At 60.2% G+C, this 23890-nt stretch overlaps 2 protein-coding genes across 3 annotated transcripts; one reads left to right on the plus strand and one right to left on the minus strand.

Annotated features, from left to right (window-relative positions):
* Positions 1 to 506: 506 nt before the first annotated feature.
* Positions 507 to 2534, minus strand: LOC102112200 (interferon-induced transmembrane protein 1). 2 transcript variants are annotated; one of them, XM_005529103.3, is made up of 3 exons: positions 2444 to 2534; positions 1530 to 1752; positions 507 to 1091 (listed from the first exon to the last, which is right to left on the minus strand). In XM_005529103.3, exons 1-3 carry the CDS (start codon positions 2500 to 2502, stop codon positions 894 to 896), a joined length of 480 nt encoding a protein of 159 aa, XP_005529160.2. In that variant the 5' UTR covers positions 2503 to 2534; the 3' UTR covers positions 507 to 893. The 2 variants fall into 2 exon arrangements, with proteins under 2 accessions (XP_005529160.2, XP_087914018.1); XM_088057892.1 differs by lacking the exon at positions 2444 to 2534 and having other exon boundaries at positions 1530 to 1845.
* Positions 2535 to 3680: 1146 nt separating this feature from the next.
* On the plus strand, positions 3681 to 22884 carry B4GALNT4 (beta-1,4-N-acetyl-galactosaminyltransferase 4). Its single transcript, XM_088057438.1, has 21 exons — positions 3681 to 3692; positions 3807 to 4011; positions 11192 to 11301; positions 12871 to 12981; positions 13054 to 13149; positions 13361 to 13451; positions 13776 to 13876; positions 14125 to 14192; positions 14487 to 14565; positions 15795 to 15861; positions 17217 to 17360; positions 17530 to 17639; positions 17889 to 17989; positions 18271 to 18350; positions 19013 to 20204; positions 20312 to 20619; positions 20777 to 20930; positions 21149 to 21221; positions 21312 to 21465; positions 21680 to 21806; positions 22280 to 22884. Exons 1-21 carry the CDS (start codon positions 3681 to 3683, stop codon positions 22392 to 22394), a joined length of 3498 nt encoding a protein of 1165 aa, XP_087913564.1. The 3' UTR covers positions 22395 to 22884.
* Positions 22885 to 23890: the final 1006 nt, after the last annotated feature.

Consider the following 23890-nt stretch of genomic DNA (forward strand, 5'->3'; position numbering starts at 1 on the left):
TCTTTGGACGCTAGTCCACAGGCTCCCGGGCCCTCAATAAAGCACCGCATAAACAACTTCGGTTGTTTGTGTTTTCTTCGGATCGGGCAACACCTGGGGGACAATTAGGCATGGAGCTGCAGCAGACACCAGCCCCTTAGCTCTGGGAGCCTCTCCAGCCCTGTTGACTCACACAATCCCATTCCAGCTCATCCTGCTCAAGCCCTTTGCACATCCCACCCCACCAAAGCCAGCTTGCCCTCAGCTCTGCTTGCTGCCACCCCTTCCTGAGGGCCGGTGATGATGGGGCTGCTCCCGTGCCACCCCGGCAAGGATCAGGTTCCAGCCACACCCTTGGCATGATCCTTATCATGGTGCTTGGTGTGTCCCCTGAGCATTGTCTCTGGGATGAGGGACAGTTTCCCCCTCCCCCAGGCACATCCCACGGGCTGATGTTTCTCATCCGGCTGAGCTGCTGTGGAGGAAACCCCAAACCACTTCCCCATGATACGAAACCAAGACGGGGCAAAAATAGAATAAACCTTTATTTCAGGGGGCAAAAATGGAATAAACCTTTATTTCAGGGACCAGGTTTCTCTGAACCAGGTGCTTCTCCTCAGAATTATTTTGAGGCAGCTGGGGCTCCAGACCCAGAGCAGAGCAGCAAGCAGGCGACAGCGGGGCTGGGGATGCTCAGCTCCTCTCTGGGGAGCGGTGTCCAGCTCCAGACACTCCCAGCGAGGGCAGCCATCAGCAAGGGCCCCACAAAAGCTCCGAGTGGGGAGAGAAGAGGGACAGGACACCAGCAGGGTCGGGGTGGGGGCACGTGGATTGTCAATTTGCAGTTTTGGTGACCGGAGGGCACTCCCGGCAGGCTCCGGGGAGGGAAGCACAGCCCGCGGGGCAAGGAGGGGCTAAGTGTGGCCAGAGAAAGGGTTGTACCCGTACTGGGGTGGGGTGTTTATGGATTTGGCGACCATCACGGCGACGACGGTGACGACGATGATGACGATGATGATGTTGATCACCAGGGCCGTGATGTTCAGGCACTTGGCTGTGGAGCCGTAGCTCAGCGCCCCGCTGTAGTCACCCAGCACTTTGCGGTCCCTGGACTGGGGGCAGGCAGAGGCAGAGTCAGGGGCGCTGGAGCGGGGCACCCCGGAGGGCTCGGGGCTGTGGGAGGGTGGGAGAGGTGCCAGACTGGGCTGAATCCCCCCAAAACACCGGGGATACCCTGAGATGCCCGCTGCCCTCCTCACCCCCAAACCCCGGCGGTCCCCAGAGCTTCCAACCAGGACTCTGTGGGGTCCATGGGGCACCCTCTGGTCTGAGGCTTTTGGGGTCTAAGGGACACCCCTGAACTGAGGCTCTGCGGGGTCCATGGGTCACCCTGGGGCCGGGAGCTCAGTGGGGTCCACGAGGACTCCGTGGGGTCCATGGGGCATCCCGGGCTGGGGACTCGGTGGGCTCTAAGGATGTCCCTAAGGTGAGGGACTCAGTGGGGTCCCCGGGGCCTTCCCCACCCCCGGTGCCTCCCCCGGGCTCCCCACCTTGACGGAGAAGACGAACGCCAGGAGACCGAGGCAGCAGAAATTGCCGTACAGGGTGGTGAAGAGGGACCACACCAGGTGGTCCCGGGGCGGCCGCGGCGGCTCCTCCATCAGCACCGTCGTGCTCCGGGGCAGGTCCTCCATGTTCACCTCCGCCGGCAGCACCTCGTACGGCGGCAGCTGCTGCTGCATCCCTGGCGCTCGGGGACACCGGCGGCGACACCTGGGGAACGCGTGGTGGTGGTTCGGGAGGTGGAGGCACCGGGGGGCGGGCGCAGCCGTAGTTTCGTTTCTCAGAGATTTAGGACGGAGCGGGAAGAGGCCGCCCCTCCGGACGCCCCTGTAAGGGCAGGGGAGACTCCTCCTCCGCGGCGGGGAGAGCCCCGGGCCCGCTTTCCTTGTTGCCTGCATTATCCCTCTCTTTACCCCTTTCCTGGCTTCTTTCCTTGTCTTCATCTTTACCTGTTCCTTGCCCCCTTTTGGCTACACCGTTTTCTTTCCCTTTTTCTTTCCCTTTTCTTTTTCTTTTCCTTTCTCTTTTACCCCCTTGTTTTCCTGTCCCTTTCCTTTGCCCCGTATCCTCCCTTCATCTTCTACCCAATTCTTTCCTGCTTTTTTTTTTGTTTGTTTGTTTTGGGGGTGTTTGTTTGTTTTTTTCCAGCTGTGTTGTCCCTTTTTACCCCTCTCCCCCTGTTTTGTCCCTTCTTTTCCCGCTTCTTTCCTTACCCTCTTCTTTCCTTCCCTTTTCTTTTTTCCCTCACTTCTTGCCCTTTCTTTGTCCCCTTCATTGCCCCTTTTTTTTCCTTGGCCCCTTCTATATCCCATTTTACTATCCCCTTCTTTCCCACCCCTCCCTCTTTCTCTGTCCCCAGTCCCTGTGAAGTCCTCAAATCCTGCTGGATCCCCAAGCCCACCTCCATCTCCCACAAATGCAGGCTTGATGCCAGGAGGTGCCACTTTTTGGGGATGCCATTTGGGATCCCTGGAAAGCTCCGGCTGCGCCCCCTTAGAGGAATCCCCCTCTCAGGCTTCACGGTGTTAAGAGTGCGTGAACTGTGTTATTACATCGGAATCCGCAGGATATGCTGTCCCGGAACATTTTCCTGGCAACTCCGGGAATGTTTCTGATTAAATAAACCGAACAAGCATCCGCCCTGGAAACTAGAATTTGGTTTCTGGGAATCGCAGCCCAGGGCACTGGTGCCCTCTAGTTTTCCCAGCCGTGAGTGTATTTTTTCCTTTAACAACGGATTTCTCCCGTGTTTTTGCCCCTAGCCTGAGCCGTAGCGAGGAGGGGACACCGCCTCAACCTGTGGGATGGGAGGGGAAGGGAGAAGTCCCGTTGTTTTTCACCCCTGCTCCGCAGAGGGAAGAGCCAGCCCGCAGAAGAACAATGCAGCGAGTTGTGGCCGGTCCCAGCCCGGCTGAGCAGAGCCGCGGCCCTCGGGGTCTCTGCATCCAGCGAGGGGAATCCTGGGGATCCCGGCGTCCAACAGGGGGATCCTGGCAATCCAGCCCCCATGGGATTTCTGCACCCAGCGAGTGGGCATCGAGTGGGGGGGTCTCAGCCCCCATGGCATCCCCGCTCCCAGCGGGGGGATGATCCCAGGGATCCCCGCACTCATCTTCCCGGGATGATCCCGGGGGTCCCACCCCCGATCCCGTGGGATCCCTGAGGGTCCGAGACTGCGGATGGCGCCCCCCTGCGGACCGGGCCGGCCGCTGCAGCCGCTGCCGGGCGGGAAGTACCATCCTCGCCGCGGGGGGGAGTGATCGGGGGGCGGCCCCGCCGAAGCCCGCGTCACCAGCCGCGCCGACCCCTCCGTCCCCTCGGGACGGAAACCTCGTTCGGTTTCGCCTCGCCGCCGCCCCGCTCTCCCGCCGCGCGGGGCCGGGGAAAGGGCCGGGGGCGCGGCTCCCCCCCGCGCCCCTCATGGCCTCGCCCGCGGCGCCCCGCGGGGATGCCGGACCGTTGGCGTGGAGGCGCGCGGCGCCTCCGCGGGCCCCGCCCTCGCGGCACGCCCATTGGTGGAGAGCCCCCGGCTGGCGCGCTGCGATTGGCCGTCGGCGCCGTCGCCCCTGGGCGGGGGCGTGGCCGCGCGCAGCGCCCGCTCATTCATTCCCCCCGCGGGCGCGGCGCGGGGGGGGGCGATGCACCGGCGGGCCCGGGGCCGCCGGGCCCCGCACCGACCCCCGGCCCCCCGAGCCCCACCCGCCCCGGGGCCGGCCCGGAGCGCGCCGGCTGGACGGGCGGGGGGCCCCATGGGCCGGGGTTAGCCCGGCGGCGGTGGTGGCGGCGGCGGCGGTGACGGGGGCGATGCGGGCGGCAGGATCCCGGGGCTCCCGGTGAGGAAGCTCCGGAAGCAGCTGAAGCTGCTGCTGCTGCTGGCGCTGCTCACCTCGGCCGCCTGGTTCACGTACCTGCACATCAGCCTGGTGCGCCAGGGCCGCGCCCTGCGTCTCCCCTTCGCCTACGGCAAAGGTAACGGGGGAGGGGGGTCCCCGGCAGCCCTCGGACCGGGGCCTCGGGGGGCTTTGGGGGTCCCCAAGGTGTGGTGGGTCCCCTCCCTCCACTCCGCCGTACCGGAGTACCTATGGCTTGGAGGTCCCCAGGGAGTGCCGGGGCTCCCCGCCGCTCTGGGCTCTCAGAGCACCTGGGGTTGGGGGGTCCCCAAGGGGTTTGAGGGTCCCCCCGCCACGCTGGGGACCCAGAGCACCCCCTCAGGGGTGGGACCCTCCCCCCTTCCCGGCGCTGGGTTTCTGTCCCGCATCACCCGCGTGGGTTTGGGGCGAGCGGGACCCCTCCGTGGGCCCCGGTGTTGGACCTTCGGGAGAAGGGGACGCCCAGGAGGGCCCCCAAACCCGCCGGGACATTCATTGTCCCCCCTCGAACCGCTCCGTCCTCGTTTTTCCACCCGCTGCCTTGGCTGCGATGACAAAGAGGCCATTTATAGGCGCTCGCCGCTGCTGGAAGGGGCAAGCTCTTCTTTCCTATCCCTTCCCAACGTTCCCAGCCTTTCCTAACCCTCCCCATCCCATCCCAACACTTTCTCAGCCTGTGCTTCTCTACTGTAAAAAAAAAAACACCAAAATTCCTTTCTTCTCCCGCGCTCAGATAGCGGGCGGGATGGATTCCGGGATGCTCCGGAGGGACAGGTGCCCTAAGGCTCGCTTTCATCTCCATTCGCTCCCGGTTTTCCCGTGGCAGACCTCCCTGGGCTGTCCGGGGAGACACAAAGCGACTCGGAATATTTGCTGGGTGAAACTTGAGCCGCAGCGTTCCTGGTGGGACTGACCTCGCCCAGCGCGTTTTGTCCTAAAAAATGAGACGGGAACAGGATTTAGTGCCTATGGAGGGAGGGAAAGGCATTCCCGAGGGGGTCAGAGCCATCCCGGAGGTTGGCAAAGCCGCCCGGCTGGAAAACCCAAAGTTTCCGAGCGGAGCAGCAGCATGATCCTGCAAATTTTTGGGCCTTCTGGTAAAATCGGGATAATGCGAATGAGCGAGGCAGGAAATGAGGCTGCTGAGGGAGGGGGGGCACCGGGGGCTGCCGGTCCCTGCGGGATCCTCCGTGGTGGGAAAGCCGCAGGGTCTGCCTGGTGTTCCCGAGGGGATTTTCCCTGTGTTCCCATCATTATCCCGAGGCGCTTCCCCCGGCCCCGCCGTTATCCCGTGTTTGGGACGGCCATGGCTGGCCTCGGGCAGCGGGGAATGGCGTGGGATCGCTGTCCCTATCCCTGGAAAAGCCATGGAAAAGCGGGTGCCGGGGTGCAGCGGAGCGAGGCTGAGCCGCGGTTTTCCTGCGGGGAGGATGCAGGGATAGAGTGTGCCGGGATGTTCCCAGGTGCTGAGCCCGGCAGGTGCCTGTCCCTGCTCTCCCTGCGTGCCCTGCATCCCGGCCGCCTCCTCGGGATGCTCCAGGGGGAAGCCATGGGTTTTGCTGTGGAAGGGAGGGGGTCCCAGCGAGGCTGCAAACTGGGAACGAGGGGTGCTGGGCTTTGGAGGAGAACGGTATCTCTGGGAGGTGGGAAGAGAGATGGGGAACTACATCGGGTGGGGGAAGTGTTGCCCCTTGCCATGGGGAACATGGGCTCCTTCCCTGGCTGAGGTGTGGAGAGGTGGGTGATTCTCCAGGGAAAGCTGGATCTGGCTGTCCAGGACAGGACTCCGGGGAGATACTGCTCCTTGCACTGGGATTTTCCAGTGGGCGCCTAAAACCTGGGTGAAGGCTCGGGAAAGGCAGAGTTTAGGTCCAACTTGGCCTGTTTGGACACAAAGTGGTGGAAAGGGGAGGTTGGGGAAGGGTTTGGCCATGCACAGATGGACCCTCATCCTGCTGCTGCCAGAGTGGGAGAGGCAGGGAGTGTTTTAGGTGGAAAAGCACTGAATGGAGTGAAGAAAAAAAAACCCAATCAAACAAAGAATCCCAAATAGATCACAGAAAATAAACTATATTAAGGAAAAAACTTGTTGCAACGGTTTGGGGGAAAAGCATCATGCCAAGGGTCTGTGCACCAAAAGGAATTTGGAGATAACTTTTGAATTTGGCTACCATGAGCCAGGACCTGTCTGTGTGCCAGCGGTGCTGCCCAGTTAATTAACAAGGAAAAAGGTTAATTACTCATTAAACAGGATGTCAGTGAGCAGCTGGATGCTCAGGAGGCTGCAGGTGCGGGGCATGAGGATTTTAGGTATTTTTGGGGGGTGTAAAGTGGGGAAGATCCAGCCAAGTGGGGTTGGGAGCACAGTGAGATTATCCCAGGGCTCCCCATGTCCCCTTGGCCCAGCCACTGGTGACACCTGGAGCTGGAGCATCCAGGGGCTGGGCTGCGAGCTGTGCTGGTCCCTGATAAAACACCCCCCGCTTTTCCTCATCTTCTCCAAGTAGATAATTACCCTTCTCTGCCTAATTGAACACGCAGATTCCTCATTGGAAATAATGAGGCCATTACGGTGCTCTCCCAGCTGGAAACCGCGCCGAGGCAATGGGGTGGAAATGCGGATGCGCCAGGTGGAAAGGGAAAGGAAAAGGATGAAAAAGCAAAAAAAGAACTGGGGGAAAAATGATAATAAAGCCCTAAAGTGGCTCGTAGTGGGGGTTTGGGGCTTGGGGCTTGCTGGGATTTAGCATGGGGGGTGTTGGAGGTGCTGGGGGGAGGTTTTGGGGGATTGGGGGAGCACGGGATGGGTGCTCAAGGGTGCTAAAGCCAGTTCGTGGATGAAATGGGGCTCTCTCTGCCTGCTGGACATGGCAGGGCCTGGGTCGCCCCTCTGCCATGGTCCAGAGGGCTCCCAAAACCTCTGATCCTGCGGCAGTGGTGGGATGGATGTTCTGTGTCCTGTCTTTGGCTGTTCTCCCCCCAGGGACCATCTTTGGGGAGAGCAGGAGGGAGAAGGTTTGGGATAAAGTGTCCCTCTGGGATCCATCTCGGCAGATCTTTTGATTTTAATTGGGAGGCTGGAATGCTGCAGCCTGCTGTGGGGCTCATCCTTTTAGTCGGGGATGCCAGGAGCAGGTAGGGAAGGGGATGAGAAGAGCCCTTTGAAGATGAAGGGCAGTGGGATTTGGGACTGGGAGCTGCTTTTCCTTCTGGCATCATCCCTTTCCCTGCTGGGAAAGGCTGGTTTCCCTGGATGGACCCACATGGGGTCCCAGTACCAGGGAAAGGAATGGGCTGGTTTGGGTGTCACTGGGGCCCTTTTTCCTCATGGGAAACCCTTCCTGGACTACCCCAGGCTCCATGCCCTGCTCCTCTAGGGTGCCCAATGGGAAAAATTTGGCAACTGCCTCTTTTGGGTTTTTCAAAGGCAAAAATGTGGCTCTTCAGAAGCACGAGTGGCTTTGAGCGGCCCTGGGGTGGCACCTGCCCCCAGGCTAGCTGTGACCCAGCCCCTTCGGCACCTGGAGGGTCTCCAAAACTGTCCCTTGAAGCCAGGGGAGGTGAGGAACGGCTTTTCCCAAGCACCAAGAGCTCTTTGCGTTGGTGTTTGGGATCTTTACCTTCCCGGCACTGCCCTGGATCTCCCCTCCATCCCTTCCCTGTGCCTGCAGCTGGGGCTCTCCAGAGCTGCTCCTTGGGAAGGGCAAGCTGAGCAGCCCCCTGGGGTGTCAGTGGCCTTGGCACTGGCAGGATGCAGAGATTTTGGCTGGATGAGGAGCCAGGTGGGAGCCAGCTGCTGGAAGAGGCAAGAAAGCTGGAACTGGAATGGTGACCCCACAGGTAATGAGGAGCTCAGAGGCTGGAATGTTTCTGGGGTGAAATGCACCCTGAAATTCCCAGCATTTCACAGTGACCTTCTCCAGAGGCCTCATCCCAGGAAGCCAAATCTTTGTGCTGAGGGCTGTGAGTGAGCATCATTCCTGCTGGGATGGAACAGGGTCTCGTGGGAGCTGCTCCAGCTCTTTTTGTGGCTGGAGCAGGGGGGACCGAAGGACATTGGATGCACAGTGAGGGAAATGGGGGAAGTCTGGGAGCTCCAATCCCAGGAGGGATTTGAGATGCTGCTTTTGAGCATGGAAGTGTCGGAGCCGCCTCTCCTGGTGGGTGTTTGTCGGTTGGAGTGGTCTCTCGGCAGCTCCATCGCCAGCCAGAGCGATTCCGCATCGATTTCCACGGCTCCAGCTGAGAAGGCTGTCACTGAGTGGGAAAACAGCAGAAAAGGAATGGGGGAGGCAGGAAAAATCCCCCTCGCTCCTCCAGTTCCCTCAGCAAGGCAGCGACAGGTCCCAGCAGGCAGCAGTGCCCAAGGGAGGCAGGGCAGGGGTGGCCAGGGACTGATCCCGTGTCCTCATGGTGGTCACAAAGCCCCTCGGCCCCACTGGTGTCACCACCCTCTGTCTGGGGGCTGTGGCCAGGATTTTTGTCCCTTGTTTCCGTGGCACTGATAGAGGCATTTGTGGTATTGATTCCTTTCTGGCTAATTATAATCACTTAACACCTCGTTAGGAAGCTCCTGCAGGGATGCTCCTGCTCCCAGGCTGGGGAGAATTTGGGGATGGAACCTGTGGATTTAACTGAGGCGCCGCCACCACCTCTGCTGCAGCTGTGTCGGGGTTTAAATGTCACCTCCTGCCTTCCACGTCGCAGGGCTTGGAAAAGGGCCAGGAGAAACCCCAGCATGGAAGAAAGGGGCTGTGTTTGGAGCTGGGGAGGAGGAGGCGGGGGGTGGGATGTGAAAGGCTCTCTGTGCTTCCCAGCGGAGTTACAGGGCCGGGATAACGGGGAGATGCTTCTCCCATTGGAGGCATCGCTCCGTGCCCTGCGTGGATCCCTCGTATCCATGGCCTCCTCCCCAGGATGAGGATCCTGACTCCCTGTCTGGAGGCTGCTGTGACTGTGACTCAGAGCTGGGTTGTGCCACAATTTGTGCTTCCTGCCCTCTCCTCGCTGCTCCCAAAGCATCAGCATCGCTCCAGGGAAGAGCTTTTAGTGCTTCCATCCCTTCCCTGAGCATCCCCATCCCACAGGCAGTGGGTCCCTGCTTGTGCTCAGACCTTCCCCTATCCCTGTCCCGCCCTCTCTGGTCGTTGAGGGAGGCTGGCCAAGGGAATGGACACAGCAGTGCTGCTGTGCATCCCGGTGGGATGCTGGGAGGAACTGGAATTCTTCTTCCTCCCGGTGCTGCCTTCTCCCTCCTCTTCTTCTCCTGACTCTGAGCTGCTCCTCCCACAGGGCTGTGGTTGGGACCAAAGGAGCTCGGGATTTTTGGGAGCAGTGATGCTCATTGGCACAAGGCACTGCCCTTCCCCACCCCTTATCCCCCTGGCACTGGTTCCCAGTTCCCAACTGCCTGACCAGAAGTCACTTTCTGATATTTATATTGCCAGGGAATTGCATGGAAGCCCAGAAGCCTTTTCTGAAGCGTTGCTGGTCCTTTTGCTCCTTCCTGGATGTGGGAGCCCCACGGAAGGGGTGGGGGAGCAAGCAGGGGGCTCATGGTTTTGGGTCCTGAGAACTCCAAGGATGAGCCTGCCCAGCGTGGATTAACTCCTGTTTTTTACCCACTTTGCTCCAGTTTATATCAAATAATCTCCCACTGCTTCACAGTCCTGCCATGGAGGGGAGAGAAGCAGGATGGCCACATCCAGGCATCCCTGTGGATGCAGTCAGGGATGCTGCTGGCTCAGGTTGCCATACAGGGAGTTTTGTGTGTGGAAAATCCCACGGGAGACAGGTGTATCTCCTCCAAGGTTGGGAGAGGCTCCCTGAGCGGGTACCACAGAGCCACTCCCGCCTCCCAGTCCTGGGCTGGTCCCTTGGGAGTGCTGAGCTCCTCGTGGCACAGATCAGTGTGGTGGGAATGACGCTGTCCGTGTGTGGAGTGCAGGAGACGAGCGCTGGCTCCGGTCCCGCTGCTCCCCATCACCCTCCTCGCGGAGGGAAGAGGGATGGATGCGGGAATGAGGCTGGCTGAGGGGAGGGGGCAGCCTGGGGAGCTGCCAGGAGCGAGCTGGGGCTGCCAGGGGCTGAAGAATGGCCGAGAGCAGAAGAAGGGGCTTTAGAGCTTAATTTCCTGTCCGTGCCGTGGGGATGGGATTTGTGCTGCCATCTCCAAGGAGACGCCGGCTGCGCGGCCGCTGGAATACTAATGGTGTGGGAGGCGTGTGCCGGGGGGCTCCGGGCACCCCGAGCCCCTCCCTGGCTGTGGCAGTGGCTGAGGCTGTTCCATTTTGGGGAGTGGGAGCCCCCAGGACTTGCTGGTGATGGGAAGGAGGGTGTGGAGGGGTCAGGGACATCTTTCCATACCCCTGGGACTGGGTCGGTGACCCCTTTCCTGCAATTCCCATTGGGAAGTGGGGAGGGGTCACTGCTCGGCACACCTGGGGCTCCCCCGCATTGCCACATGGGGGTGGCTGGTTTTTGGGGACCCACAGGTGTTTGTGGAGGTGGCTCTTGGACACCCACCTCTCCAAGCATTGCTTTGAGCTTCCCTCGACTCTGGATTGAACTGTGGATCCGTGCACCGGCAGCGGTGGCTGAACCACAAACTCCCCCCGTCCCCCTGGGTTTTGGGGTGGAAGAAAGAAAGGATGTCTTCCCCCCACCCCCCACCCCCCCCCCCTCAAAAGTAACATCTTCCAAGTCTGCACTATTGTTTTGGGGGAAGTGGGGGTAGTTTGAAATTCCCTGCCCAAGGAAAAGGAGTTGCAGAGGGGAGTCAAAGGTTGGGGATGATGAATTCAGCACAGTAACAAAGCTGATGGGTCTGGAAGCAAGGTTTTGATGTGAGTGTGATTTTGAAGAGGGACATGGCTCAAGGGGATGATATCTAGGGGGATTTGGGGCTGGTGTGCTCTTGGCAGAGCTGCGGGATGCTTCAGGAGAGCTGGGATTTGGAGGGGCAGGAAGTGGGGATACATCCCTGAGGATGGAAGGGGAGCAAGACCCCCAGCAGCTTATCCCAGCATCTCTTATGTAAAGGGCTGGGAGCTGTGGGGGATGTAATTAAACCTGCTGCTGATGAGCTGCTGCAAAGCTGCTTAATGCAAATGGAATGAGGGGAATCGCAGCCAGGGACCCCCGTGTCACCCCCTGTGCCTGTCCCTGGGAGCAGAGGCAACGCCAGCACCTCCCCTTCCCGGTGACGGGGAGAGGGGTGTCCCCAAAAGAGGTGCTGGGATGGGGGGCTGTGGTGTGACCCCTCTGTGCTCCCCTGGCAGATGGAGAGAGGCCGGGGGAGGTGACGGATGCCGGGAGGCGGCCGGCGGCAGCGTCAGTACGGCGCAGGAAAGCCGAGGATTCCAGCGAGAGCCACGAGGAAGATCTGATGGTAACAGGGGAGGGAAGGGGCCTGTGGAGGTCACTGCTCTGAGAGCAGAGTGCTCCAAGTCTTGTCTGGCTGAGGGGATCCCAGGGTTTGGGGGCTACGTCAGAACTCTGATTCTGCCCAGCAGCCCTCACAGTGGATGAACTCTCTAATATCCCATTGTAACTGGGTGGGATATCCCTCCCAGTATCCCACACTCTGCTCCATGTGCCCTGGCACAGCTTCCCTGAGAAGGGGCCAGCTTCATCTGCTCTGCAGTTCCCACTTTTCTGGGCAAAGCCATCTGCTCCTGTGTGTTCTGCTCTGTCCTGGGCTGGAGAGCCACTGTGCCCCAGGTGGAGCCTCCAAGCAGCAGGAGGCACTTGGAATTGTAGCCACGAGGACACCTTGTCCAGCAGGTCACCAAGCCCCTGCTGAGGGCCCTGCTGTCCCTGTCCAACCTGTTGTCACCAAGAGGCCTCATAGCAGGGCAGCCAGGAGTGGGAAGCCATGGGGTATTCCCTGCCCTATCCCAACAGTGGGTCTCTCCTCAGAAATAAGGGACAGATGGACAGAGGAGGAACCTCAGGTGCCCAGAGGAGGCACAGGCTGGTGCTGGGTAAGGACAGAGGGCACAGCAGGAATTGCATCCTGGCTTTTCCCGGGAGGAGGGAGAATCCTTCCAGTGAGCCTGGCACAAAACCCTCCTTCCTGAGGTCTTCCAAGGGTACTGCTCCCTCCTCCGGGGCTCTAATGAGTTCGTTTAGGCAGTTTGCTAATTATTTCCCCTGTCACTGTGCATCCAAATGGGCTGTGCTGTGGTGACAGTGCTGTGTCTGCCCTGGGGGCTGGAGGAAGAGGGGGATGATGCTCTGGGGAAGCTGAGGAAGAGGGGAATGCTCTGGAGGGGCTCCAGAAGTGCCTGGCTCTTCCTTGCCACCCATCAGCGAGCTGGAGGCAGGTGAATGCTCACCTAATCTCTCTAAATTACGAGATACAAGCAATGGGATTAACCTAATCCCCTTTAAAGGAAGAGGGGGAATGGAGAGACATCCTGCTTCCTCTGCTCAGGATGTAGAGATCACCTCTGTGCTTTTAGAGAAAGAGCCCAAAATTCCAGCAGCCCCCAAGACTGGCCAAACATTTTGGATGAACAGAGAACTCACTGTTTTGGAGCAGTTTTGGCTGAGGGAAGGGAAACAAGTTAAGCTGGAACATTTTGAAACTGCTGCCTGCAGCACCTTGCCAATATTTTTGTGCCTCCTGCTGCTTTCCTTTGCCGTGAGCTGTGAGATGTTTCGCCTTGGTTTGGCAACGCTCAGAATGAGGTGTTTAGATCATGGAATCCTGGAATGGTTTGGGTTGGAAGGGATCTTAAAGCCCATCCAGTTCCACCCACTGCCATGGGCAAGGACACCTTCTGCTAGCCCAGGTTGCTCCAAGCCCTGTCCAACCTGGCATTGAACTTTTCCAGGGATGGGACAGCCACAGCTTCTCTGGGCAGCCTCACCACAGATGCACGGAGACATCCCACAGGCACAGGATGTGCTGGCCCTGATCACACATCCCATCTCTCCCTCTGTTCCTCCACAGAATGACGGGCAGGACGTGGATGGCTGGTTTTCCAGGGGCCAGCGTTTCAACCAAGCCAGCACCCACCCCAAACTCAACCTGACCAAGCAGGCCTTGCCCTGGAACGAGCAGGTGGGTGGGCAGGCAGCAGCCTGGGAGGGGATGGAGGAGGAGCCCCACTGAGCCCCCTCTCTTTTCCCACAGTACAAAGGGAAGGCGAACCTGCACGTCTTCGAGGACTGGTGTGGCGGGGCCGTGAGGCACCTGAGGAAGAACCTCCACTTCCCACTCTTTCCCCATGTGAGTCCCGGTGCTCAGGAGTTGGTGGGAGGGTCCACCCATCCCTCCCTGGGTCTCTACTGGTCCTCAAGACTTTGGCTTGCAGGGCTTGGCTTGGGGAGGTGATTCCCAGCTGGAGGAGAGGTGGGTGGTGATGGGGCCCCCTCTGTGCCGGGGCCATGGGAGCCTGGGATAATGTGGAGGAGGTGATCCATGCCCATCTCCTCGGCAGACCCGCACCACGGTGAAGAAGCTGGCTGTGTCTCCCAAGTGGAAGAACTACGGGCTGAGGATTTTTGGCTACATCCATCCCTTCAAGGATGGTGAGTGACGGAGCATGGCCCTCTTCCCCATGGAGCAATGTGGAGGTGCCGTGTCCTTCCCCTTTCCGGCCACAGGAAAGGCTCTTGGAGATGGTCCCCAAATCCTGGCTCCTGGGCAGGAGGGTCCTTCTGGAGCAAAGCCCCTTTTACCTGTGGCTTTGAAGGGAGGCAAAGCCCTGATCCCATCCAGGACAGAGCCATGACATGAGGTCTGGGGTGGGCCCACCCCTGTTTCCCCATCTCACCACGAGGCAGCAGGACCAAGCTCATGCCACCAGGGTCCCCGTGTTCCTCAGTGGTGACCCTCTCCATGGCTCTCTGCAGGGGATTTCCAGTTTTCCGTGGCATCGGATGACAACTCGGAGTTCTGGCTCAGCTCCGACGACAGTCCCTCCAATTCCCGACTGGCCGCATTTGTGGGCAAGGTACGGCATTGCCTCTCTGCCTCGCCCTGCTCCAGGGGGAAGGATCCATGTGGGCTCTGCTCCCATCCCTGGACAGGCCAGGCTTGGCTTCCAAAGGAGCCCACTTGGTCCCTTCTTGGTTGGAGCTGCCAAAGACCAGGAGATTTAATATTTATTCCTGGGTTTTCTTGGGGTTAATTCCTCTAACGAGAAGCTGGTGGGCTTTGGTGTGGTGTCCTGCTGCTCTCATGCTCCTCCTTCCTTCCCAGCTGGGCACTGAGTGGACGGCGCCAGGAGAGTTCACCAAGTTCAGCTCCCAGGTCTCCAAGCCCCTGCGGTGAGTGTGTCCATGGGGATGGAGTCTGGGACACGGAGTTGCTGGCTCTGACCTCCCCGGGCCACGGCGCTTTCCCAAAAAGCACGTGAGGCTGGGCTGGAGCCCAGATCCATGGTTTGAAGGGGCAGGTGTCACAATGTCCCCTCAATCCCAAAAAACCCCTCAGCAATGGGGACACCCTCCTCAGCTCCCTGTCTCCTTGCCTCAGGAAGGTTTTACCCACCCGTGGGCAGGACAGGGAGGCTTTTCCCAGGCTGGCCCTGGGCTCTGACCGCTGTGTCCCCTCCCCTGCAGCCTCATGTCCTCCCGACGTTACTACTTCGAGCTGCTCCACAAGCAGGATGACCGGGGCTCGGACCACGTGGAAGTTGGGGTGAGTAAATGCCCACCCCCCCCATGCCAGGCCCCTTCCAGGACCAGAGAGCCAGTGCCAGGGATTTGCCCATGTGTGTTCAAGTGCTTTATCCTGGAGCAAAGCCACAGTTTCCCCCTCCCATGGCTGCCAGTGGGGACAAGTCCGTGTCACTTTCCCTGGTTATTCCAGCACTGGGATGCATGGAGTGCTGTTCTCCTTTCCTCCTGGTGGTCTTTGGGCAGCTGAAGACCCTGCCATCAGACTCCCACAGGCAAGAAGAGCCCACAGCAGGCAGGTCCCACCTTGCTGGCTGCATCCCAGCAGTGGGAGAGAGGTGGCCAAGGCAATGGAGCGATTCCCTGTCTTCTTCTTTTTCCCCCTTGGAATTACCATGAATTTCGAATCTGAACTTGCCTGCCTTGGCAGCACAGCCCTGGCAAAGCTTGGAGCGTGTGTCAGGGGCTCAGGCTGGCTGAGGGGAAGATGTTGGCTCGTTAGCAAAGGTTTCATTTCTCCCAAGAACTCATTAATCACTGGAGTCAAGCTGGTGCCAGCAAAGCATCAGGGAGGCCGGCAACACCCCTTCCTCGCTGGCTGCCCCCCTCCTCCCCATCCCCTCTATCCTGACAATATCTGCATTTCTTGGGGCAAAAAACAAGTAGTGGGGAAAACAAATAGATGGGGGAGATGTTTCTGAGATGGGATGTTTTTGCTGGAGGGAAGGAGCGAAGCCTTTCAGCTGTGCAGAAAAACCTCTCAGCTGTGCGGAGAGAGACAACAACAACATCCACAACAAAAGCAGGACCCTCGTGTGTCTTGCCCAGGGGGCATTGAAGGGCTTGTCCCGACAAGGGCTCCAGACTGGCTTTTAAAATGCTGGAGTTAAATCAGGGCAGGCAGCTCTGGAGACCCTCTTAAATCAGGGCAAACTCTTCTTTATAAAGCACTGGAGTGAGGAAAGGAGTCCTTTGGTCACAGGACTTGTGATGGTCCCAGAGGGAACCAGCATGAGCCTATACCCTACCCACAGGAGCCTTTCCCTCTCTGACCCTGCAGGGATCCCTGCTAATCCCAAACCCTGCAGGAAATGGGATGGGATCAGCCCTCTCTCTTGCTCCTCTTCTGCAGGGAAGTTTCTGGGAGCTGAGGACAGGGAGGACCCATCCTGGGGTGCCGGGGTTGGGCAGCTGCGTCCTGACCCCTGCCACCCTTCTGCTTATTCCCCATCTCCTTTTATTTTTTCCCAGTGGCGGGTTTTCCTCCCCAGCCTGAAGTTTGAGGTGATTGACTCCTCCTACATCTCCCTGTACACAGGTAAGGGCCAGGTGCCTCCTGCAGCCACAGCCAGCAGGGGCTGCATGTACTGGGAGAGATGGGAAGGAAAGCAGAACCTGGGAAATGGGGTCCTGGGGGGACATCTCAGCCTCTGAATCCCACCACTGGACTTCTGCCTGGTGTGAGGATGGATGCAAGGGCTGCAGTGGGTAGGATTGATGCTGGGAGCAAGATGAGATGCTGCTAAAAATGGGATGTGGAGTGAACACACCATGGAAGCACAGCTCTGCTGGTGCTCCAGCCTCATCCTGCCTGCCAAGACCCCTCTGGCTCCAGGGCCTGGCCCTGAGTTACGAGGAGCTGTCGTGGAAGCAGGGATGGATGGCACAAGGTTTAATTAAATCTATAGATCTTCTGCTTCCTGCCCCTGCCCTGGCAGCAGGAAAGGGCTTGATAGATGGGTCCTGCCCTGGCGCTCCGCACGGAGCGGGAGCGGTCATCATTCCTGCTCTGGAAGGCGTCAATGAGGAGGAGGGGCAGGCAGCAGGCAGGATCTGTGGGGAGAAGAGGGATGAGGGATGCCAGTGGTGCTGATGCAGGTGCCTGTGAGATGGGTGACGTGCAGATAAATCCCTGTCCCTCAGCACTGGCTCTTCCTGCTTCTCCTTCCTGCTTCCCAGCTGCCTCAGACCCAGCAGCACCCCGAGGCAAAGCCATGTCACCCCTGGGGAGCCCATCCCTGGTGGGGGCTGCCAGCAGCAAGCAGAGCTCCTTCCTTCTTTCCATCCTTCCTCCCTCCCTCTAGACTTTCCCAGGGGCTTCAGCCCAGCCCCAGCCAGCTGCAGGGACGCATTTGGGAAGCCTCTCCCTGCCACAAGAAGAAGAATTTGGGGTTTGGGAAGGGAGATCCTGTTTCCCTGTGTCTCTGCAGCAGGCAGGGTTTCCTGGGAAGGGAGCACCCGTGGGAGGCAGTTTGGAGCAGGGTGACCTCCTGTGGGAGCCTGGGGGCTGGTTGGTGGCCGAGGGTGACATGCTACCCTCTTCCCTGGGTAGGAGGCAAACCAGCTCGTGTTGCAGTTACCTGCAGGAAGGACAGGCAGGGTTTAACCCCTGTGTCCTTGGGAGTTGCAGCCCTGAGCATTCCCTCGTTTTTGAGGCTGTGGTAATTGGAGCAGGACGGCCTGGCTGGGATCGGCCGTGCCCTCGTCCTCATTAGTCGATGCAATAATCATTAGCCTGATTAGTCACGGGGTCTGCGAGACGCCTGGGAGGGCAACACTGCCTTCCCAGGGTGCTGGAGGAATCCACAAACCCTCTTGGAGGGACTGGGAAAGGCCCCCTCGGAGGATGCTCCCGGTGTGCCCGGGGGGTTCAGCCCCGGCCCTGTCCCGCAGATGAATCCTCCCTGAAGATGAACCATGTGGAGCACATCCCGCAGACCTTGGCCAGCCACCCCGGGAGCCACCTCTGGGCGGCCCAGCAGGACGAGCACGGGGCCGACATGCTCAAAGCTGACCCCAGGGACACGTTCTTCCTCAGTAAGTGCCTGAGAATGCATCCACGCTGATCCCCGGCAGGGTTTGGGAGAGGAAAAAGGCTGCTGTGGGGACCTGGGTCACCCCTGCCACCCTCTGCCCATCTCTTGAGTGGAGGCATCTCTGTGGGGGTCTGTGGGAGCACTTTGGGATGCTCTGGGGTTCTCCACAGCCCCTGCCATCGAGGCGTCCCGCGTGGAGAACGTGCTGGTGCCCTGTGCCTACAGCCCCACCTACGTGGTGAAGGATTTCCCCATCGCCCGCTACCAGGGCCTGCAGTTCGTAAGTGTCTCCCTGGGGACAGGGCCACGCTCCCACTGGGACACGGTGGGGCCTAGAGCAGGGGTGTTCCCACCTGGGTCAAATCCAGGAGGAAGCGTCCCTTGCTGGAGAGTCGGGCTGAGCTTGCACGGCTCAGCCTGAGAGGGTTGGGGTTAAATCCCTGTGTCTGAGGTGCTGGGGGTCACTGATGTTGGCAGTGGCCTCAGGTCCCCAACTCCTCGGGGTGATGTGGCACTGTTTACCCCACAGGTCTACCTCTCGTTCGTGTATCCCAACGACTTCACGCGCCTCACTCACATGGAGACGGAGAACAAGTGCTTCTACAGGGAGTCCCCCCTCTACCTGGAAAAGTAGGTACTGGGGGCTGGGATTTTGGGGTGCTGCACAGAGGGGGCTGGTGTCAACAGTGCTGAGATGATGCATCCTCAGCCACGTGTCCCTGTCCCCCGTGGAAGGGCCACCCCAGGCTGGCTCTTTGCCCATCTCCCAGGCATGCAGCAGCTTGAGTGCTGGCAGTGCTCCGGGATTTGGTAACCCCGGTTCCCTTGGCAGCTGGAGCTGGGCAGCTCCCCACACACATCCCCTCGCACCTCCCTTCTCCTGGGCCCTCACCTTCCCTCTCCATCCCCAGGTTTGGGTTCTACAAGTACATGAAGATGGATGAGGAGGAGGATCCGCGGCAGCAAGCGTTTCTCTTCCTTGGCCCTGACAGTGAGTCACTGGGATCGCTGGGCATGGGGGCCGAGCTCCCGGCATCCTCGCTGGCAGCTCATCCCCTCGGAGCTGTGGCTCATTGGGCTGACTGCAGCGCTGCCAGAGGCTGCAGGAGGGCTGAGCTGTGCAGAGCAGCATCCCTCAGAGCACCCCTGCGAGCATTCTGCTTGGCATGACAACAGGGCGATGTGGAATGTGGGAAGCAGGACATTGGATTGGGATTTACTCTCCCTCCAACATCTCTTGGGTTGGCTTTGGCAGTGAGCAGCAGGAACCGGGCCCAGGGTGGAGCCTGGGGATGTCTGTGGAGCCTGGGGGTGCTCCTGGGGAACCAGAGGCTGTTCAGAGTCTGCCTTGGGCAGTTTACAGTTTGGCAAAGCCCTGGCAGGTCGGGTTTGCTCCTAGATGAAGTGGGATTGGTGCCGAGATTTGAGGTGGGAGTAAGTGGCAGCAACTGGAGCTGCCAGCCCTGTGTGGGCATCCCTGTGTGGGCATCCCTGTGTGGGCATCCCTGTGTGGGCATCCCTGTGTGGGCATCCCCTGGTGCCCCAGCTCTGCTCCCTCACCTCAGCCACTCACGGGTTCCTCTCCTGCTGGGATCAGGCTCTGCCTCCTTGTCTTGGCCTCTCAGGGTATTAATGTCTGCCTTCGCTGCCTAGATTTCCTGGAGGATGAGGAGGAGGAAGAGGAAGGAGTGGACAGCCCCGAGCCCACAGACTCCCCTCGTGATGGCAAGGAGCACAGCTTTGGGCCGGCACCCAGAGCCAAAGGGAAGGATCCCGCGCCGGTCACCGGGGATTACGTGGATGACCTGGACTATTACAGCTTCCGCCGGAAGCGGGGCCGGGCGCAGGCTGAGGAGGGCACCCCCGGGCAGCTGGGGACGCGGGGCACATCCAGCCCACCGGCCGCTCTCCAGGAGGATCCCGTGCCGGAGCGGGGCCCGGGCCGGGCGCTCCGCTGGCTGCCCCAGGAGGATGAGGAGGATGAGCTGGGGCTGCCGGAGTCTCCAAAGCACGGCACTGCCCTGGGCCTCCAGCCCCACCTCTCTGTGCCCATCTTTGGTGGCAAAGCCAAAACGCCGGGTCCCAGCAGGCCAGCAGCTCCCAGCGAGGACAAGAAGCCCCGGAAAAGCCAGGAGAAGGTCTACGTGACCCGGCTGCAGCCCGGGAAGCGCAAAGCTCCGGCCCAGGAGCCGGCCTTCCCCGGCATTTTCCTCTATCCAAAGCCTGTGAAGAGAGTCCACCTCCGCTCCAGGACCCCGCAGAAGCATCCCATCACCCCCAACAAGCTCCGGGCTGTCTCTGGCCGCCGGAGCCCCTGGCTCCTGAGCAGCATCTCCAAGGAGAGGGACCCTGCCAGGCGGAAGAGCGGCAGGAGGTGGGACCGGCCACCCAAGCAGCGAGTGCTGCCCGGCCTCCTCACCCTGGGCACCGAGGGGCTCTTCAGCCATGAGGACACGAGCCCTGCTCCGGGCAGGACAGCAGCCACTGCCGGCTACAACTCATCCGAGGCCACCCGCTCCGAGGGGACACGGGTGACTTCCTTTCTGAAGGTGTCAGAAACAACAGCGTCGCAGCAGGAGGAGGGAAAGGGACAGGAGGAGGAGGAGGATGAGGAGGAAGAGGTGTCAGACTATTCCTACGAAGCGGGGGAGCTGCAGCAGGGCTGGCTGGAGGACTCCATCAACTGGCAGCGGACGTTCAGTGTCAGCTCCGTGGACTTCGAGCTGCTGCGCTCCGACTGGAACGACCTGCGCTGCAACGTGTCGGGAAACCTGCAGCTGGGCGAGAGCGAGGTGGTGGACGTGGTGGCCCAGTACATGGAGAGGCTCAACGAGAAGAACGGAGGGTGCGGAGGGAGTGGGATGCCGGCGGGAATTCACGGGGTTGGGTCTTGGATCGTGGGAAGCAGAGCTCATGATGACGGTGATTTCAAGGCTTCTCTTTTCCCTGCAGGATCTACACCCTCCTGAGGATCATCAACGTGGAGAAGCGGCGGGACACGGCGCGGGGGAACCGGTACCTGCTGGAGCTGGAGCTGGCGGAGCGGGGCCAGCGCACGGTGCGGCTCTCCGAGTACGTCTACATCCTCCTGCACCAGGGCAAGCAGGACGACAGCGCCGAGGCCAACCCTGACGGGCTGGCCCTGGGGGCCACCGAGCCCCAGCCCAGTGCCTGGAGCATCCTCTATGGAAAATCTGTCCTGTGCCGGCCGCTGCGGCTCAGCTGGAGGCAGGATGTCATGGTGCACTTCGTGGTGCCGGGTAGGTGACAGCAGGACACGGCTCTCCGCGATCTGTGCTGTTCCCTCAGCATCCTCCAGCGGGGTGAGGGTGTCGCCGCTCCTCAGAGGGGTTTGGTTTGGCTGGGAGGGGGTGCTGTGGGTCCCTGCTGTGAGCCTGAGGGATGTGTCTCCGGCAGTGAAGAACCAGGCCCGCTGGGTGCAGCAGTTCATCTCGGACATGGCCGGCCTCTACGGGGCCACGAGGGATGCCAACTTCAACGTCATCCTGGTGGACTTCGACAGCGAGGACATGGATGTGGAGAAGGCCCTGCAGGATGCCCGACTACCCCGGTAACTCCCAGCCTCCTCCTCGTTTTTGGGGGTTTAAACTACTTTTCCATGTGGTTTTGAGGGTGCAGAAACTTGATTCCATGGGGGGACCCTCAGCTTGAGCTGTAGCACCTGGGTCATCCTGATAAGGCATCTTGCCCCATGCTGGTGGTTCCTGTCCCCTCCTGGCTGTGTCCCTGTCTATCCCCAGTGCTACTTGCCCTGTCCTGTCTCCCCAGGTTCCAATACCTGCGGCGCACAGGGAATTTCGAGCGCTCTGCCGGGCTCCAGGCCGGCGTGGACATGGTAGAGGTGAGCAGGGACAGGGACCAGCTCTGGCTGTGGCTTCTCTCCCAGGGCTGTTCCTCTCTGATTCCCCTGCCCCGTGTCTGTCCCTTCCAGGACGAGCACAGCATCGTGTTCCTGTGCGACTTGCACATCCATTTCCCTGCCAACATCCTGGACAGCATCCGGAAGCACTGCGTGGAGGGGAAGCTGGCTTACGCTCCCATCGTCATGAGGCTGAGCTGTGGCAGCTCCCCTCGGGAGCCCAACGGTGAGCAGGGACCCCTTTCCCGCTGGGAGCACCCCAAAACCAGGCCATCACCTGGTGGATTTCCGCAGGAGGTGGCACAGATGGGGATGGACCCGTGGTGAGAAGAGAGGTTGGGATGGGGCTGAGGCTCCCAGGTGGTGGGGAGAGCACAGAGGGGATGACATGTGCATTTGGGGGTCCCCCCAACCCTCACCTCATTGCTCCCCACCTCCAGGCTACTGGGAGGTGAACGGCTTCGGCCTCTTTGGCATCTACAAGTCGGACTTTGACCGTGTGGGAGGGATGAACACCGAGGAGTTCCGGGACCGCTGGGGCGGGGAGGATTGGGAGCTCCTGGACAGGTGAGCCTGGGGGTCCTGCAGCCCCTAAACCCCCAGGAACAGGGTCAGCCATGTGGATTTGGGTGCATCCATCAAGCTGGCTGGGGGCTGGATGATGGGGTGGCGAAGGGGAAAACTTCGCTTTGGGAGGGCCATCTCCATCTGTCAGTCTATCCGGAGTCTTGTCCCTCTGTCCATCCATCTCTTGAGCCCCATCCCTTCCTTCCTCCATACCCTGAGCCCTGTCCCTTTCTCCCTCCATCCCTTGAGCCCCATCCCTCTGTCCTCGATCCACAGGGAGCCCTCTCCCTCTGTCCATCCTGACCCTTGTCCATCCATCCCATCCATCTCATCCATCCATCCATCCATTTGTCCATCCCCTGAGCCCTATCCCTCTGTCCATCCATCTCCTGAGCCTGTTGCTCCCTCCCTCCGTCCCCTGAGCCTTGTCCCTCTGTCCCTGCATCCCCTGAGCTCTGTCCCTCTGCCCACAGGGTGCTCCAGAGCGGGCTGGAGGTGGAGCGCTTGCGCCTCAGGAACTTTTACCACTACTACCACTCCAAGCGCGGCATGTGGAACGCCCGCAGCAAGAAGCCCTCCAAGGACTAGTGCCCAAGCCCAGCCCGTAGCCACCGACCCCTGGCACCTGCCTGTCCCCTGCCACCATGGCCACCGTGCCCCAGTGCCAGCACGGGGGGCACCCAACACCTGCTGCGGTTTTCCTGGGGAGGGGGAAGCGGGGAGGGCTGTGGCGGGTGGCGGTGGTTTTTTTCTTAAGGATCTAATTTCTTAGTCAGCAATGAGTTCATTAACTCCTTAGTGCCGGTGGGGCCCGGGGGCTTTGTGGGGTCCTGGAAGGCTGTGCCAGGCTGGGGATACCGGAGGTGGAATTGTGGTGCCCAGGATCGCTTTGCAGCCCCTTTCCTGCGTTGCCTCTCCTTAAAACACCCAGTACCTCATCCCCGTGTCAGGCTGGGGAGCTGAGCTTTGGGGAGGGACTAAGAACCCCCTGAGGCTGCCCAAACCCTTCTGCTCCCCTTCCAGGACCCACGGACGGAAGGGGGGGTGTGGCTGTGCCCTGCACTCGGGACATGCTGTGGGTGAGGGGCAGAGCCCTGAGGCTGGCACTGCTTGTGCTGGGGGGGCTGGGCTGGGGGGGGACAGGCAGAGCCTGGAGCAGGTACGGGCAGATGACGTTTCCAAGCTAATTTCTGTGAAATTATGAGGTAGGAAGCTGTTTTCAGGAAGTTTTTGTCTGTTTGGTTTGGTTTTTTTCTTTTGGTTTGTTTTTTTTTTAATTCTTAAAAAATTAAAATCAATGTCTTGGCTGGGATTTCCCTCCACTCCGTCACCCCCACACCCAGACGAGGATGTAGGACATGGGAGCCAAGTTGGCCTTTGTCCCTTGGTCCCTGAGGGTCCCCTCTCTGTGGTGGGAGTGGGCAGCAGCATTCCGTGTTGTTTCCATGCGAGGAGGAGGAGGCAGCACCCTGTTTGATGCCTGACCGCATGCCCGGGCTTGCTGAGCCTCCGCCCCACACCTGGGCTCCACCCAGCTCCATGGGGGCCTGCCCTGGTTCCCTGTGCTCCTGCATGTCCTGGCACACTTGTCCCTGCCCACCCCTGTCCCAGCTCTCTGCTGGTGCTTCCCCTCACCTGTGTCTGGTTGTGGTGGGTGTCTCAAGGGTTCTGTCTCATCCCCCCTGCCATGGGTTCCTGCTCCTCAGCCAGGTGCCCCGTCTCTCAGATCCCCTGGGCTCCTCCCTGACATAGTCTTGGAGTTTCCCCCTAAGTGTTTCATTCCCCATTTGCATCACCCACTCTGAGCATCCCAAGTTTGAGGTGAGGATGGACAAGGGCGGCTCAGCCACCCATGTGCCATCAGCAAACAGCCACAGTTCGGGGCTTTTTGTCCCAAATTTGGTACCTGTGGCCCCAAGCTCTGTTGGGAAGGGACCCTCCTGGCAGGCAGGAGTTGTTTCTCCCCTCTCCTTTTCCTGCTCCCTGGTTTTTTGCAGCACTTTGGAAACTCTTTGTTGTGGGTGAGGGCTGTGCCCGCTATGCCGGGAGCCGGTCTGTGGCTGGGCAGAGCGGGTGGCCCCACA

This window comes from Pseudopodoces humilis, chromosome 7, assembly GCF_049639895.1.
Source record: "Pseudopodoces humilis isolate 2021_Gansu_Grassland_sample_001 chromosome 7, ASM4963989v1, whole genome shotgun sequence".
Classification (NCBI taxonomy): Eukaryota; Metazoa; Chordata; class Aves; order Passeriformes; family Paridae; genus Pseudopodoces; species Pseudopodoces humilis.